We start from the raw sequence: 12,534 nt of genomic DNA on the forward strand, positions 1-12,534 counted from the left end.
GACAAAGTGAATGCAATACATCTACGTAATAATACAGTTACACATCTCTAAAGAGTTCCGCGCAGTGATCCTCAATGTTGAGGAAGCTACTAAAGTATCAAACTATTTCGACTAAGACTTGTATTTTAATAGTTCAACTGAAACCATTACTGAGACTGAGTCATTCAACTTCCTTAGAGACAGAGAAGTACTCTACTAATTTCATTTGCCTTTGTACAACAAGACCAGGACTTGGGGATAGAGTTAAATCATGTGACTAAATTATATTACAAGTTGCAGAAAAAAGAAAGCTCTTTTCAAAAGCATCCAGTGCACTTAGCATTATCACATTTTAGGGAGCACGCAGTCTACTTTACTGATCACATTGCAAACTTTATTTCACCTTCTATTCTTGCATTTGGTATGTGATTTATATGAAGAAAATGTGATCCTCTGTACTTTGACAGCAAGTGTATGATTGATACCAATGTATTTAAGTTTTTTCTGTGGACACAAAAGATTAATGTGATTGCTCCCCCAACATCTGGGGAATTTAATTTTCAAAAGGAATATAAAACCAGTGCATTAAGTTCAGTTTGAGCAGTTGCACAAGGAAGGCTGATGCAATTACCTGTAACATCAGCTCACAGTCATCTCTTCCAACAAAAATCATTTCTCGTGGCAGCCTGTGGCGGGTGCCTCCACTGCTCACCAAAAACCAGGATGTTAAGCTCATTTTCTGCTTAGCTGATAAATCCTAGGCAAAGCTACGTCATCCTGCAGCGAGAAAGAGAGACAGAGAGATTCATTTTAGTTATTTTTAGCTACAGTGCCTGCTTAGCAAACACTGTGAACAGAATACAAAAAACCTCCGAAAATACGGCATTCTCAATAGCATGTCCTGAATCCAGCAATCACAGGAAGTGACAGGCTCCAGATTTACATAGTCTGAGGCTCTGCTTCATGCAACTAGGCAAACCTAATTGGTGGTAAGCTTCTTGAAAATGAACAAGCAGCTAGTTAATGCCAAAGTCATATGTCAAGTTGTCAGAAAGCTTTTAACATCTGACCACTCATTATCAAGGTAATTGCTACATTAATGCTTCACTATCACAACCAAGAAACAACACGGCAAACATTCACAAAGTACAGCAAGTAACTTGCATGCGTGTCATTACATTTTCCTGCAAAAAAGAAACCTCTAAAATGGTTTTAAGCCTCTGTACAGCACCAAGAGAAACATTAAAGTTTTGCTTCTTATTTAACCTTACGTTTTCTCGATAAAACTTGTATCTTGAAAAATAGCATATATATAGAATTGTAAAGAAGCAGAGCAAAACAAACAACTTAGAAGTAATAAAACTGAAAGCAATATTCTTACAGAACTTTATTTTTTCAATAAACAACAACATACTACTTACCTACACGCAAAAAAAAAACCCAACAAAAAAACAAACCCCAAAACCCGTCACAAAATGTCATAAAACACAAAGAAAACAAAACCTGAAAATTAGATAAAATCTTTTATGGAAAACATCTTCACATAATATGGCCTACTTGCAACTGGACAACAAATATGATTAAAAGCGTTCTCCAGCGCAATACAATGAATGATACTTGGAAAAGACTTTTAAGAAGTATTCCAAACCTCTCTTGAAGAAAAAGCAAGCCAAAGGAATAATTTCATTCATTACCATTCTGTATTCACTAAAAGAGAAGCTAAAGAAATAAAAAGCAACTAGTCTGCATTCCTCTCAGAGCCAAATAGCTCACATTTCTCTTTTGTTAGTACGTCACTTAGTGAAATTATGCAAGGGTAGCAAATGTACTGAAAACAGACATTAGCCTGTAGTGGACTTGAGCATAATCTGCAAAGTAAGAACACGGCAAGGTTCTCAACATAAAGGCTAATGTGCTTTCAAAACACTGAGCAAGACAACAGTACCAGTACTGCCCCATTAGACAAACTACAATCAAGGACAGATATCACAAATTATGAAAACTGAAGAGGACTGAGCTAAGTCAAAACTGCATCTGAAAATGACAAAACAGACATTTACAAACAGTAAATCAAAAGCACACCATGGCAGGTGCTAAAATGAACCAGCAGACCGGTTAGGCCAGTTTAAAAAATTTAATGCAATTGAAATGGAAGACATTAGAAAGATTTAATGTACTAAAGGTTTATGTCATGAAAACATAAATATGTATTGCAACGAAGTATTCTCTTACACAGTTATACCTATGATAGGATTATGTTTCTACATCTGTATCAGAGCATGAAACTTATGTTCCACTTAATGTTCTCCAATTCAACAGAAGTGATACAGCATCTCTATTAACTTTATTAATAGAAAATATGATTACAAATAACATTTACAATAACTTGATGAAATCAAATTTAAAGACATCTAGTTACCAAATAAGTGGTTCTATAATCTGAAGTGTATTCAGCACCTTTGAAGGAAATTAGCATTTGTATGTTTAATTTAACTTAGTTTAAAACTAGAAGATAAACTAGGTCAATCAAATACCATATTTCCATTCCTTTTCAGAAAGGAAAAAGAAATATGAATATGAAAAATGGCCAGCCTAGGTTCTAGCTTCTAACAAGCAAATTAAATGGATGTTTGACAGCAAACATACTAATATCAAAGCTCCTCAATCTGTTTATATTTTACCGCCTTTTAAATCTCCCATCTGCTTATTATAGCAACATTTACACCATTTGGCCTTCCTGCTCTAACTGGAAATTCATCTGAAAACCTTCAAAGGAATATAAATTATTAGAAAAAGTTCTTAGTCCAAGACTGTTTCAGTTTACACAGGCAGACTGTCAATAAAGGAGAAAAACTATATTTATAAAACAGACAAGTAGGTCAACAACTAGAGGTAGGGGGAAAAAAAAACCCTCAAGCAAAACCCAACCCCCCAAACCTCCCACAAATGATGAAGCCTGACAACAAACAGATTAAATTAAGCTATCTGAAACACTTTTTAAAAAGTGTATTATACCGAGCAATCATTGCCACACAGCTTGCAGCACATATGTAGTTAAAAGCAAATCACCATTTCTATCAAACTTAATAATATTGTTCTTTTCAAACAGTGCTGTCTCAACTGCGACGAATCATCAACCTAGATACATATTTTATTTTAAAGGATTCTTTAACATAAATGCCTTTGATCAAAGCTAAGCTGAAATTCTGCATAGCGAAACTGGCTGAGAAAAAAGATACAGTAACAACAGTTACATAATATCAGATAAAAAAAAGTGCATAAAAAAATTTGATATAAAACTGCAAACTTAGTTATATAGACAGTATATGGACAATTGCATAGCACCCTGAAAACTTCATGAAAGCTAACAGTATTTTGAATACACTGCTGCACTAAGACCTCTGGCTGTAGTACTCTGAACAACACAAGTATGAAAGATTGTTCACGGTCTAGAAGATGCCAAATTAAATTAAAGTATGACAGGTACAAAACTATCAGAAGAAGTTGCTTTTTATACAATGTAAATTTAGGTCATGATAATTCTTGCAATTAAATGTTATAGATACTAAAAGGTTACATTGGGCTCACAAAGTAATAAGCATTCATGGAAGAAAAAAATTATCATGCCTGTTAAATATGATGACTCCACTCATCGTTCAGGAACTGCATTCACTGTGAATTTTGAGAGGCAGGGAGCATCCTCTAGTGAAGTTTCATTTACTATAGTCCTACTTAATAACCTCTCTTCCTTACCCAGCCTTCGTTTATGCAGAACAAGATACCGGCCAAGGTAGACCCATCCTACTCCAGTACCGACTATGCATTTTAGACAACGTATTTATCAAAATATTATTTCTACCATAGAAAAATTAATTTTAAATGCTTTATTAAGTGTTTTATTAAGTCTTTCCTAATATGGCAGTACTGTGTTGTACTCTTTGAACAAGACAGTAAACATTTCATCTTTATGACTTGATCACTCAAAGCAATACTTCATTCTAGAAACCCAGAAGTCAGTTGCTGAGACGTCTACTGCAACTACAAAACACTTCCATGCCTGCAGAAGAAACTACATTCTATGATGAAGGACTATGAATTTCAAAAGGCAGTAACCAGTGTGTAAGAAGGAACACACGGCTAATAAATCATTAGAAACATATGATGCGGCAACAGGGAAATTGGCTGCATCATCCCTGTAAATATAATTCAGTCCTAAGAACTAAAGCCCTGCATTGTGTAGCCAAAGGATGGGTGTAACCAATTTCAAATATGTCTAGAGAAACACTGCCAAGATTACAGTCTTGATACAGTCATGTTATTGTAAGCAAAAATCCTTAATAATCTCACATTGGAGCAATATACAGTCTACATTTTTCTATTTGCCTGTAACAGAAAACAGCGAATTATCTTCTCCCACTAAACTACTGGCAAGTAATAAGACACCAATCCTAAAAAGAAACAAAAAGCTGTAGTTAAAATTAAAACTAAAGCTAATATATACCTGAAATCCCAACCTTTAAGCATTACAGTCCTACATATTAAGACTGAAAACACTATTAGTTTAATGGTATGCAATTATGCTCTTACTGTAAAACAGATTTTATTTAAGAATATTTTAAAATAGCATTAAAAATTGCCTGCAGCAAGCTTAGACACTGTACTGACAAAGCTGGAAGCCCTAAGTTGCCCATTACTTGCCCTCATAAGTTCCTGTTTCCAGCTGCTAAAATTTTTGCTTAAAGTAAGTTTATGGTCTCATACAATTACTTCGTATATTGCAGCTTCAGAAGGAAAACTCAAACATTTCCAAAACAAGGTTAGGGGAAAATATTCTATGTTATTAACTTTAAAAACATTTAAAGTAGGGCCTTATATATGCAAATCAGTAACTGAAATGTGACAGGTGGCCTTAGTATCAGTTTGTACCTCTCACTATTGTTTTTGTGCAAATCCATCCAAATGCAGACAAGCAACAGGCTATTGAAAACTTTCCACATGTATATTAGTTCAAAAAGTACACGAAGTCCCTCAATACATTTCTACCAGTGTCCTCCACACTTTAACTACCTCTTTTTAATGTTATAAATCCAGCTAGAACCAAAACCAGAGCATTTTTCCCCAGTACTCTCAATTCATCCACTGTTGATGGTAGAGAACATATATGAGGGTAGAAGACCCAGAAAGAGAGAACACCACCACACCTGGACAAGCTGGAGCTAGGTAGACCCTGGAATGAACAGTCAAGAAAGGTAAACATCAGGTGTAAGCCATGACAAGGGAGAAATCTGAATTAAGAGAGCATTGATGGAGCCAGTAATGACTGGAGAGGATCTGAAGTTGAAGCTGATTCATAAGTCACAAAGAAAAGCCATCAGCAAACAACACCCACTGGAAAAAGTGCCTACCATAACTGCTGTAATTAAGGATACTAGTGCCAGCAGTTCTATTTTTGACTGAAAGAAAAGAGCAAAGTAAAGGTAATTCCATCCCTGAGAAGATTACAGTATCAATAAAATCGATGCTAAAAAGCAACCTATAATCAATTTAAATCTAAGAAGCTACACATTGAAAACACTACAATAATACTGCCTACTCTGTAAAACACTCTGAAGTTGAACACTATCAGTGTTTCATGTGCAATCATAATTAACCTGCTTACATACATGCACTAGAAAATCACCTTTAACTACACCACCACATAGTATCTTAACCAGTGACCTTACTCACATTGAAATTACAAGATTAACATTCAGTTAATTAGTATTTTTTTCTCCTCTCCTCATCAGTTGATTAGCCCGTGCCTTATTTATTACACATCACTATAAAAAAAAAAATTTGTCAATTATTAACTTACTACTGACTTTATCTGCTATGCTCATCACCACAGCATAAGAAATTCATTGATATTTATAGTAAAATCTCCATAAATCTCTCTTTAAAGGGTATATTATAAACGGCAATCTGTACAGAGCACTTTCTAAACACTAAAGTATCTTGATCTTGAGTATTTAAGTTCCAAAACCAGCATTGTTTCATCTTGAAGTACCTAGATTTACACAATTGAAAAGGTGTTCGCATGGTCTCGCTTATTTCTATTGCAAACACCGAATGCCCAATTATTTTGCAATTAAGGCTAAAGCCACATATCAGCTGGCTAGAAAACTGGGTCCACTTTTCCAAAGCATGGGTAGATGGCTCATCTGCCATCATAGGGACTATAAATACAAGAAAATAATTCATACTCTAGGATAGCTTCTAATTGTTTTAGTCATTACCTATCCTTGGTGCCTTCATAATCCCCTGCTTCTTTCACTACTCATATTACTGTAATACCAGAAAGGGTGACAGGGGGGCTCCACAGACAACAGCCTCTTGGCTGAAATAATTCTCACCAATTCCTATGCTAGTCCACCAAGTGAATTTGTTAATAAAGTGGGTATCGCGTGCTGAATGGGGGGGGGGGGGAGGGGTAAGGAAAAGAAAAGGCACATGGCTTCATCGGGAACTGGAATTCACTCTAGATAAGATACCCTTCATGCCACAGCAGTGTAAAATGTTGCTTCTCAAAACTCTTAAATAAATAAATACCCATCATCTAAATTAAAGCAGCTTAGGCTAATAATTGATTAAAATATTTTGCTAAGAATTTATAGACCTTCTGAATTCATAGTGTACTTCACAAAGGGAAGCAAGAAAACTTTAGTGTTGGTCATTGCTTGCCAAGCAACACTGGATACAGCTATAAAAGTTTAGCACAGTGAAAAGACACTGCCAATGTAATGCTTTGGCCAAGTCAAGTTAAATCAAGTTGTCAAGTTACAATACTTGTCACTTAGAGGGTTAGGTTTAGTTTTATAACAATACCCATTAAAGTTTAATCAAAATATATCCTTAAAAGGTTGTAAAAGATAATATAAAAGTGAAATTGATGGAAGCATAAAAAAGGTAAATAATGCTTAAAACCATTGAAGCTCTTTATTAACGTCCCCCAGAGAAGATGAGCTTGTACGCTCAGGAAAAGTGACCAAAACAATCCTAGACTTTCAGCAGTTGCCCAACAAGATAGAATTGCTATTATCAAATATTTCACTGGCTGGAAAAAGAAACCACTCTAAACCACTACCCTGCAAAACTGTTCTCTTTTTGCTCTCCCCCTTTTTAGTCTTATGTTTGTTTGGGGGTTTTTGTACAGAGATGGCAGAAGAAAGAAGAGCATGTAACCTCCTTGAAACTTAGTCAACAAAATCACTGGGCCTTTTGTTTACTGACAGAGAAAATCTTTCAACATCTGATAGATCCTACATTTTAAAAAATCCAACACAGGATACACACATTACCTCTATTACCTGTAATAAAAGACTAACTAAACCAACAAATTAGAGTTCTACTACATCAGTAAAGCAACAGCAATGTGTTTCTCAGGGGATCTCTGGCTAGAAGAGAAAGGTGGGGGGGGGAAGAGGCATACAGTCATATCTTCCACTTTACGGCAATGAAGTTGGAGCATACAGTCTGGCACTCTGTCGATCTGGCTCTAGCATCAGATTACCACAGCAGACTCCACAGCAGCATTTGCGGAAGAAGCATTGCTTCCACACATTTTCATTACAAAAAGGCATAAAAGCTGCCTAGCTGGCAATGCTATAAAATACTGAGATCTTCCTCCTCCATTCAGAGTTTGAGATCTCTATAAAAGGGACCCAGAGACTCTTCTTTTGCTGCAGGTCACCCTACGCATCTGATGCAAAGAGAGCAGTCAGGATACCGTTGCCCTCTGTCAATCAGCAAATCTGTCCTATAATGTAGCTACAGCTGTGGGGCTGCACAAGCATCTCCCTCCAGTCCAGGTCAGAATTAGATCTGTATCTATTTTATTGCTATGACACACAGGAATAGCTGTCAGAACAGCAACTGAAATAAACTCCTTTTTCTGCCAACAGTATGACTGCACTGACAGACCCCACGCAACTACAGGCCAGTTAGTCTCACCTTGGTACCAGCAAGATCGTGGAGCAGATCCTCCTGAAAACTGTGCTAAGGCACGTAGAAAACAAGGACACAATTTGTGACAGCCAACATGGCTTCACTACTGGCAAATCGTGCTTGACAAATTTGGTGGCCTTGTATGACAGGGTACAGCACTGGTGGATAAGGGAAGTTCAACTGACATCATCTATCTAGCCTTCTGCAGAGCATTTGACACTGTCCTGCATGGCATTCTTGTCTCTTAATTGGAGAGGCATAGATCTGACAGATGGACCGCCTGGTGGATAAGGAACTGGCTGGATTGTCACACTCGAAAAGTTATTGTCAACGGCTTGATGTCCAAGTGGAGATCTGTGACAAGTGGTGTTCCTGAGGGGTAAGTACTGGGACCGGTGCTGTCAAACATATTTGCTGACAACATGGACTGTGGGATTGAGTGTGCTTTCAGCAAGTTTGCCAATGACACCAGGCTATGTGGTGCACAGGAAAGGGACCTGGACAACCTTGACAGTGGGCCAGTGTCTCAACAAGAGCAAGTGCAAGGTCCTGCACCTGGGTCAGGCAATCCCAAGCACATAGAGAGGCTGAGCAGAGACTGGATTGAGAGCAGCCCTGAGGAAAAATCTTTGGGTTGCTTGTTAATGAGAAGCTCAACATCACCCAGCAGCACACACTTGCGGCCCAGAAAGCCAACCATATGCTGGGTTGCATCAAAAGCAGCATGACCAGCAGATCACGGAAGGGGATTCTACCCCTCTACTCTGCTCTTGTAAGACCCCACACCCAGTACTGTGTCCAGCTCTGGGGCCACCAACTCAAGAGGGATATGGACCTGCTTGAGCGAGTGCAGAGGAGGGCCAGGAGGTGTGGAGACAGTGTTCTCACGGGAGAATGCATAATTAGTACATAAACTCTGAATAATCCTGAAAGATACAGCAAGGCCATGAGAGGCCCGAAGAAGCTTAAGCAAGCAAGATAAGAAGAAGCTGGAATTCACTGAGTTAATGAGAACTGTGGACTGTTGGCAAACTTTCGAGGTCAAGTTCTCACACCTGTGCTTAACCAATTATATGTTAGTCACTAAGGGTCTTCAAGACATGTATCCAATCATAATATGCCAAATCACTGTAAGCGCATGTAAGAAATAGTATATAAGGAGTTAAGGCTTTGTAATAAATTTGGCAATTGCTTGATCACACTGATCGTCTCTGCGTTGTCCGACTCCCGTGTCAACAAGGAGGATGCTTAGAGGGCTGGAGCACTTCTCCTATGAAGACAGGCTGAGAGAGTTGGGTTTCTTCAGCCTGGAGAAGACAAGGCTCCAGGAAGACCTTCTAGCAGCCTTCCAATACCTAAAGGTGGCCTACAAGAAAGCTGGAGAGGAACTTTTTACAAGGGCATGCAGTGACAGACCAAGGAGAAATGGTTTTAAGCTGAAAAGGGTACATTTAGATTAGATATGAGAAAAGTTCTTTACTGTGAGGGTGGTGAGACACTGGCACAGACTGCTCAGAGAAGCTGTGGCTGCCCCATCCCTGGCAGTGTTCAAGGCCAGGCTGGATGGGGCTTTGAGCAACCTGGTCTACTGGAAGGTGCCCCTGCCTGTGGCAAGGGGGTCGGAACTGGACGATCTTTAACCTCCCTTCCAACCTAAACCATTCTATGATTCTATGATATCAAGTTTAAGCATACTCACACAACTGAAACTAAGTAATCTCCTATTTAAAGCATCTACGAAAGGAAAATTAAATGTTACAGGAACTATGAAGACAATCATGCCTTTGCCTTTAACAAACCAAAACCAAACAAAACGAATTAAAAAAAAAAAAAAAAGAGAGAAGCTACAAGGAAAACTAAAATCAAACACCACAATTTTTTGTAGAAGCTACAAGATCTAACTGTATTAAGAACAGCAGACTGAAACAAAGACTTCAGCAACTTGACAAAAAATAAGATGCAGGGTTACCTTTACACTTCCAGAATACTGACAAACATGCAAATCCCTAACAGTCTAATACTGTACATGGAAAAAGATACAACAATCAGAAGCTTTTTTATGCTTATATTGTTCTAATAATCAGGAGTATCTGAAGTTTACATTTATTTATTTATTTTTAAGGTAATCTCAGTTATTATCAAAGTTACTCTGTTAAAAGCATATTCAGTTATTAGCCACTAGGATAAAGCCATTAAGACTTAAAAAAAGTAATCCTTTTTTATCTTTTGATAACAGAAAATAAGGATATTTTGCATTTATTGAAGGAAATGGACAGCTCATTTTGTATTCCTAACCTTTGTATTCATAAGCAAAAAATAATTTCTCACTAATATTCTTCTTTGCAGCCTTCCTACACTGAAAGGCAACACTTTTCAAAAGCTGCTGTCAATAAATAGTTAAAATAAAGGGTGATGATTGCTTATAAGAGTAGCTTAACTTATGATCAATCAAGTGTTCATTTTTTGTCCATCCTCATTTAGTTTAAGGAACTGCATAAAGAAAAATATTTTTAAGTTTTCCTATTTCACCATGATCAAAACAAGGTCATCTATACAGAGATTAGCATACTCAGTATGCCAATAAAATACTTCATAAGCAGCCTTTAATAATGACTGGGCATGCAGGCCACAGAAAAGTTTTTGGGAAAAAAGCTTCCTTTAACAAAAGCTACAGAAATATTTCCTTCCCCCCACCTCTGCATCAGACTATATTATCAGACTATACTAATGCCAAGATAAGCAAAGAGGAAAATAAATAAATAGATACAAATCAGGCATTGCATTCAGGCAGAATGTAATCTTAAAGAAGCAGTCAAGTCCTCCTCCTTCACTTCCTATTCTCACTGCCTCCACCATGGCATATTCCAAGTTACTTTGTAGGCTATGTGCACGCCAAGGAGGTTTTATTTGCATTGGCCAAGTACAGACCACAGCCCTGAGCACTACTGAAAAGACAAACACCACTTTGCAAATAAAATTGCACCTCTTAATCTCCCAAGGGTGGTGATTTCACTTTCTCCAAAATTGTGAAATATATGGGGCTTATTCCATGGTCCAAGATGCTTGGTAAGATTAAATCACACTCAGGGCAACAATTTTTTTTTTTTCTTCTTTAATACAGGGAATTAGTTACTTTGTGGGTATGAAGATAAGTATATTCTCCAAAGAAAAACACGTATTTAAGTGTTTTTAACATCACTCTTTCAGTTTTCAATTCCATTTTACTTCTTGACACAGTGCACAACACAGAACATGAGAGTGGACGTGACAGAGGACAGTTAACAAAAATCAGGGTTAATGATCTCCACACCCATTCACAGTATTGCAGATATATAACTTGAAAGAGATATTCAATTATTATTCTTTGCTACATCTCCACTGCTATCATTCCAAGGTAGGCTCCATACAATATGTTTCATACATTCTACCCTCTCCCTTATGGAATGCTTTGGAGCTTTTTACAATTATTCTCAACAGCCAAGGCCACAGATGTATTTTTCTTGGAAATACACTAAGTTGTTTGTTCCAAGATCAGTAACAGAGGCCCTACACAGAAAGAAAAAGAAGTTGGATGTACTTATTCTACAAAACAACCAACCAAAACCTCAAAATTTTGCATGAAAGTTGTAAGTGATGTTTGCTCTAGGCAATCTTCACTGTCTGAAGAACTGGAAAGTGTGTGCCTGCATGAGGGTAATAAAAGCGCATTGATTCCATGTAAGAAATGTGTTGTGCTATATGGGTATTCTACAAAGTATTTAACATGAGGACAAGCTTAAAAACAAAATTCTTTCAAAATTAGCATGGTAGCTGTGAAGTAAAGAGAGCAGGGTTTTTTGTGTTCATTTCCAATCTCAGACAAAAACATAGGACTTGCTTTTTAATATTTTTTCCCCTGAAGTTCTCTTCCTGAAGATTCATATAAAAATAGGGTAGAAAAGGACTTAAAAAGCCTTATATTTTAATTATTGGTTAAGTTCTTTACTCGCATCACAAATAACTCAATAGAAATCTAGTCTTGCAGTTTGAAGTATAGCACATCTTTAAGGTCTGTGTCATTCTCATCTCTCTCCCGCCTCTCCATGGACTGAAACTGCAAGGTAACAAATACAACACAAACACTTTCTCAGTGTATGATCACACCAAAACAAATACTGCCAAAAAGAAAATACTGAGAATTTAGCAAAACACAAATCAGGGTAAGACATCTGCACAAAGAACAAGAATACCCATGGTTTTAATGATTACATATTGCGAAGATTTTAAACTAGTCTGTAATTAGTACCTAGCAAATGGCTTCCTTGGGGAGAAGCATTTCTACATTTGCTTTCAGTGTCTTCTCACTCTTTTCTTGTATTCAGCCAGCAAAAAGAATATAGCTAGTAGCATGGTAAAACTCAATTCTGTTTCTTATACTACCCCTTATTTACTAAATATAATCAAAGAGTTACAAGTGAAATTGTCACTAGAAAAGTTTAGAATTAACACATACAGTGTGTATGCTACTTCACTTTTTTAATGCAAGGTCTTGCTCAGGCAAACATATTACAACTCCTCTACTAAACAAATCCC

The 12,534-nt window shown here is 37.1% G+C and overlaps 1 protein-coding gene across 1 annotated transcript in view; it reads right to left on the reverse strand.

Annotated features, from left to right (window-relative positions):
• Positions 1–12,534, reverse strand: part of CEP170 (centrosomal protein 170) — a 100,544-nt gene that overhangs the window by 74,018 nt on the left and 13,992 nt on the right. The window contains exon 2 of the mRNA XM_057414442.1: positions 611–756. Within this exon, the coding sequence (XP_057270425.1) occupies positions 611–715 (105 nt within the window). The 5' untranslated portion in view covers positions 716–756. The remainder of the gene's footprint in view (positions 1–610; positions 757–12,534) is intronic.

This window comes from Pezoporus wallicus, unplaced genomic scaffold (genome assembly GCF_028554395.1).
Source record: "Pezoporus wallicus isolate ANWC-B61680 ecotype Strahan unplaced genomic scaffold, APGP_CSIRO_Pwel_v1 contig_8042, whole genome shotgun sequence".
NCBI classification, from domain to species: Eukaryota; Metazoa; Chordata; class Aves; order Psittaciformes; family Psittacidae; genus Pezoporus; species Pezoporus wallicus.